This window comes from Limulus polyphemus, unplaced genomic scaffold (assembly GCF_000517525.1).
Source record: "Limulus polyphemus unplaced genomic scaffold, Limulus_polyphemus-2.1.2 Scaffold3347, whole genome shotgun sequence".
Taxonomy (NCBI): Eukaryota; Metazoa; Arthropoda; class Merostomata; order Xiphosura; family Limulidae; genus Limulus; species Limulus polyphemus.
This window is the reverse complement of record NW_013668957.1, coordinates 34458-40585: the sequence shown is the minus strand read 5'-3', so window position 1 is coordinate 40585 and position 6128 is coordinate 34458. Positions and strand designations below refer to the sequence as shown.

Genomic DNA, 6128 nt, shown 5'->3' with positions numbered 1-6128 from the left:
GATAAACTACTACCATATATTTTAAAGAATCTGGTTGGTTCTATGAAGTATAGTTTTGTTCTGAATAATAGGGTTCCGATCCCAAAGCTAACATTGGTTACTGTCAAGTGTCATTTCTTACTTGCTGTGGTTAGTTGGTGTGTATTGACAAAAAGTCATGATAACTAATCAAAAACATCTTAGGTGTGAAGAAAAGGTGATGCCAAAAAAGGATTGAGCATATGACTTAAAAAGAATGAAATCAAATTTCTTGGCCAAACTGGTAGCTGCACTTATAGCACTGATAAGAATTTTGCAGAAAATATTCATTTATTAGTTAGCTAGGCCACATATTTTATTTTACCCACCATCATGTTCCAAGTTGAGCACAAAATGTGGCCTGGCTAACTAAGAATATTTTCTATAAAATTCTTATCAATGCTATAAGTGTAGCTACCAGTTTAGTTGTCAACGTTGATTTCATTACTTATAAGTCACACACTCAATCCTTTTTTGGCCTTACCTTTTTTTTTCATACCTAAGGTGTTTTTTGATTAGATTAAACAAATTGGAAGATTGCTCAGGACAAGAACACAAAGACACCACAGTAGTAATAGAAATATGGAATTCAGATAATGCAGAGCATAATATATGAATGGGTCACAAAATAGACTAGGACAAAGCTAGAATTATTGACTAAGACAGATTTTGGAAGCCAAGAAAAATATAGGAATCCTTCTGCATCAACAAAATAAAATCTTCATTAATTAGAGACTCTGGTCTAGAAATCAGCAACTTATGGCTTCCATTGGTTGCATCCACACTCAGTTGCTCCACCAGTCAGAACCAAGAACAAATGACCAATTAGAACACGTTCATCTCAATCCATCTGAATGCCATATTAGGCTTGCAGTAGTTTGCACTCTGATCTGAGGACAAAAGATGAAGACTTTCAAATCTTTGTCCTCTGCACTTGACCTGCGTGAGTAGATTGTGTAGTCGCCAATATATTTCTACTAGTGTTTCTGTAATAGGCAGTTATCACCCATTCCACAGTCAGTCTATTCCTTTCAGCATGTTGGTTTATCATGCCTCCCAAGCATAATTCACAATTGGGACGTACAATAAATTTTTGTTTCTAAGATTTTTATCGTACAATAATATGTCAGTTTCCTTTCATTATTGACAGTTAAAAACAAATTTAGGTTTTCTTATCTAACAACCTGATATGCTCTGTCTGTGTATTTAGTGAATTTTGCACATACTGTTCCACAGAAACTGTGCTGTAACCCATTTTTATAGTTAGGTCAATCATCACAAGAAATCAGATCATTCTGGTTCGCATATTGATTTTAGCTGTTGACTTTTTAACCAACAAAATATATCTGTACACCAATTGAGTGGTTATCACATAATATCCCGAAGACATGACCACAAACCACCAACACTCAGTAAGCAAGGAATGCCACATCTTTTGGGTTATTTATTTTTTTAAACAACTGATTATCCTAACAACTAGTCATGGAGTTAACCTTAGCCATAATAATTAAAATGATATCATTTGTATCTTGACCAGTCATCTGAACAAAAAAGCTGTTTCTCTTCTGGTATTTCTTCAACTGGCTACTCATTAACAGCTAGATATATTTTGCTAATATTTTCCTTCTCATCAGCTTAAATGTGATCAAAAGACACAATGCTGTCATGATCAGGCCTCATTGACAGATAGGACCTGCCTTTAGATTTTTTCTAAGATTTTACCTAACAGTAATATGTCAGAGTTTACAGTCATTATTGACAGTTGAAACCAACTATCAGGTTTTTATTTAATAACCTTATATGCCCTAGCTGTGTATACAGTGAGTTTTGCATTCACTGCTTCACAGAAATGGTGCCACAGCTCTCTTCCATGTTTATCCATTTAGTACTGCCATGTAAGGGGCATGAAAAACCCACTATAATAAACAAAAATAATTAACAAAATTATGCTATTTTCACTTGGTTTATACAGTCTGTGTTGCAAACTACAACTGGAACTCATAGCATACCATTTTAAGCTGTTGGCAGAAAAGGTATATTATGAAGCTGCTTACATGCTGCATACTTGTATTAATTCCAGTCTTAAAGCTCGAAGTTGCATTATATTAATGTTTATCATAACTTTTGACATATTACCACTTCACTAATTTGCTGACACATGTATATATGCACACTGAGTATTGCAGAATATAGTTATTCTACATATATCAGTGGATGCTGGAGAATATTTGTACTAAGTCTGTTGTTTTGTTCGGTAATATAGTAGTATACAGTGAAGTAATGTTAAGAATAGTAAAGAAAACTTTGTGATCATACTTGATATTTTTAATACAGCTTAGGAAATTAGAGTTGTTACTAAGAATGTGTTCTAAGAAATTGAAGTCCACTGTGAGAAAATTGTTTGAAAAACATTTGATAAAATTGTAAATGAAAGTTTCTATATTTGAAACAATTGGTTATAGTGGAGCACCTTCTTTCTGAGTATTAGGTAACTTATTTCCAATTATTGTAACTGAATGAAAAATGGGCTTAGGAACATCCTCTTTTTTTGTATTAATTAAATAAAGTAATATACCATTTAATTTATGATGGTGTTGTTATTTTCTTCATTATGTGCATCTTTATATTTTTTTTTAGGAAGTTATTTAGAAATCAAGAAAGAAATTAATCTTACAGAAGAAGCTGAGAAGTTACAAGGAAAATCAATTACTTTTGAATACTGGTGTGATAGTAACGATTCTAGTAATTCCAAAGAAATCATTGTAGATGGCATGAATAAAGATGTTAAGTGTAATATGAAAAAATGGGAAAAAAGTGAAAAATATAATATTGAGAAGGTTTGTAGTGGTCTGTAACTTATTTTTTATCATTATATTTCATAAATTGCACAACACTTGATATTTAAGTACTGTCAACTTAATTGCATATTTTGTGCATGTTTCTGAACTATTTATAACTGTATAAGACTTTTTAATTTGTTTTATATTGGAATGATTTAATAATACTGTTGTAAACTATATTTTAAATTTTATAATTTAGATATTTGCTAGAGATGGAGGTGCTAATGATGATGATATGTAATTAAGAAATTTTTACTAATATGGGTGCATTTCAAAATTTAGTCAGCATTGATGTACATTGTTCCTAAAATCAAATATATGATCAGTGAATTCTGGTGTTACTTCAGCAATGACTCAACAGACTCAATGATCAAATGATTAATGTGATTGAAAAATGCAATATGAAAGCTTCTATGAGGGGTACAACACTTGTGATAGTTGACTTGGAGTGTAATGTAAATGTGAATGCAACAACTTTTTCTTTTAAAACAAAATCACTGTAAAAACACAATGTTTAGATAGAAACAAATTTGATGAAGTAACCACCCTTCCTTGGGATTAATATAGAAATGATATTGAATCTTATGAGGAATAGTTGCTCAAAGCATTACTAGATAAAATATAATTGTTTATGTTACAATATTGTGTTTCTAAAGTGAATTTTATGTTATTACATTTATCTCCATATGTTGTAAGAACTCTGAATAAATAACACAGTGCTAAAGTGGTGAATGTATTCAACATCTTAGTGCTTTAGCTTAATTGTTTGTGATCATAATGATTTTCAACTTCACATCTTAATCTTTTACTGTAAACAATAGAGAACCAACACTGAATCAGCAAATGACTACTTTTCTACTTGCATTTTCAAAGTTGACATTAAACTGAAGTTTTTATTAATCAGTTTGTCCTTCCTTAGGGGTTTAATAAATCAACTGAATTCTTCTTAGCCATAAGAAAAATTGAAGGTCAGTAACTTTTCTTTAAGCTATATCTAAAAGTTATCAAAGTTTCGATTTTTTTCCAATATTTAATGAAAACATTAATTGCCAAGTGTAATATAATGCAAAATGAGATTTTCAATATAAAATAAAGAAAGCAAAATGTTAAATTTAGTAAATCTAATTCAAAACAATTGCATCATGTAAACACATAAATATAAGAATAAGAAAATAAATTACTAGAATAATGAATCCTCATTTTTTAAGTTAGTTCAATTGTTTTAATGGTTATAATGTATAAAATAATTTTGAATATTCATATTTTTATTTCCACCGTTATTTTTCATAATTTCTCATTTAGGACATAGGACTAACCTGTAACTCCTAAACTTGAAACTCATGAGATAGTATTGGGATTACAGCTGAAAATATTATTAACATCAAGGATACAAATCTAATTATTCAATGCATTCTAATCATTTTAGATATTCACTTTGTTTAGAATTAATGCAGGAGATTAAGTATTTCATGAAGTTTGTTATAAAGAATAGGCTTTATTAATTCATAAGTTACTATTTAGTGCTGATTTATGCAGTGAACTTTCTTTGGATCAGAAAGTATGAATAATTTCCTTTATGCAGAGGTGAATAGGGGTAATTAAATCACTCAATCAGATTCTTTTCAAATACTTCTTATAATAATCCAAATATAATACTGTTGCTTTATTCATCTTTATGAATTTAAAAACAGTTACAAATATTCATGAAAGCAGTATAAGTATTTGCTTTTAAATAGCAGCTCTGAATCATGAATTTAATTATGCACTCTTTTGTAACAGCACCAAGTAGAAATCAAGATTTGTACAAACTAAATCTCACAGTTATATTATTAATGAAGATGAAATACAAAATTAACTTTGCATTATATGTGCCTTGTATAACAAATTCTCTCTGCAAAACCTTAATTAAAAAAAAATCACTGAAAGCTGTGCATGATGTAAAAATTTAGTAATGTACATTTTTAAAGTTTCACTACTGAGGCCCCCCAGTGGCACAGCGGTATGTCTGTAGACCTACAACGCTAGAAACCGGGTTTCGATACCCGTGTTGGGCAGAGCACAGATAGCCCTTTGTGTAGCTTTGTGCTTAACTTCAAACAAACAAACAAATCACTACTGAGCTACTTTCCTTGATAAAATATTCACATATGAGAACATTGTGCATAATTTAGTGTTGATCCTAAATTATCATTTTTCAAACACATGATTTAATTTCTTCAAATAGCTTTATGATAAACTTATTTTAAAAGATACAGATAATTACCTTGCAGTACGACATTTCTTTTTACTGTTCACCAAAACTTATTAACGATTTGAAACACGTTATAAATCTAACTCTTGTCCAAACAATCACATAACACACTCATCCATAAAAGCTCTGAACTAGTATTTAATAGAAAGCTGTACAAACATATTCATTTAATGGATATAACTAAATGTCTGTGTGAATTTCACCTCTTGTCTTTCATCCATTAATTGAGTAGAAATTCATTTTATACAATAATTGTCAAAGAAAGTTTGTGGTAGATATTACTGATGAACTTGAATTATTGAATATTTTATTATTTATATCAAACTTTAACACATGCCTTTTTTCATATAACAGTTGTTGGTGAGAAAACAACAGGTAAGGTTTTGGCAATTTTTCTCTATTTTGTTACTATATTAAAATAAGCTGATGAATTATAATTGTAATTTTCAGCTAAAAACCTAATAATGGCATTTTTCTTATTAAGCAACAGCCATGAACATAGATAAGTCTGTTAATTAGTTTTAAATTAATTTTCTTTCACAAATAGAAGTACTAGTAAAGAAGATTTGCAAGGTACTGTAGTTAAACAATTTTAAGAATGCCACACCATACATGTATGTTAGAGATCTTTCCAAAAAAGTAAAACATAGATAAAAAAATATTTAAATACTTTTTTTTAGTCATTGTAGATTTTATAGTTAAGTTAATATGATTCAAATCCTGCAAGTTTTAGTTTTGTTTTCATTGATTATACAAATAGAATAAGATTTTATCAAATTTTACCATTTCTGTTATTTTCATCTCTATATTTTATTTTAGAGTGCACTGATACAGATAGCTGTAAAAGAAATTGGATTTTTGAAGAGAAAAATATTGTTGGAAAGGATAATTTTATAGATGATGGTAAGAATGTCAGAGGGCTTTCATAAATCTTGTTTTCATGTTTGACAAAAATGACTAGTTATAATTAAAAGTTGTAAGATATTTAATACACCAAAAGGATAAACAAATTCGATGAC

At 29.5% G+C, this 6128-nt stretch overlaps 1 protein-coding gene across 1 annotated transcript in view; it reads left to right on the top strand.

The window, feature by feature from the left end:
* The window catches only part of LOC111088217, a 35393-nt gene that overhangs the window by 12122 nt on the left and 17143 nt on the right, over positions 1–6128 (top strand). The window contains exons 2-5 of the mRNA XM_022397627.1: positions 2656–2855; positions 3778–3826; positions 5464–5484; positions 5929–6012. Coding sequence (XP_022253335.1) covers positions 2656–2855; positions 3778–3826; positions 5464–5484; positions 5929–6012 — 354 coding nt within the window. The remainder of the gene's footprint in view (positions 1–2655; positions 2856–3777; positions 3827–5463; positions 5485–5928; positions 6013–6128) is intronic.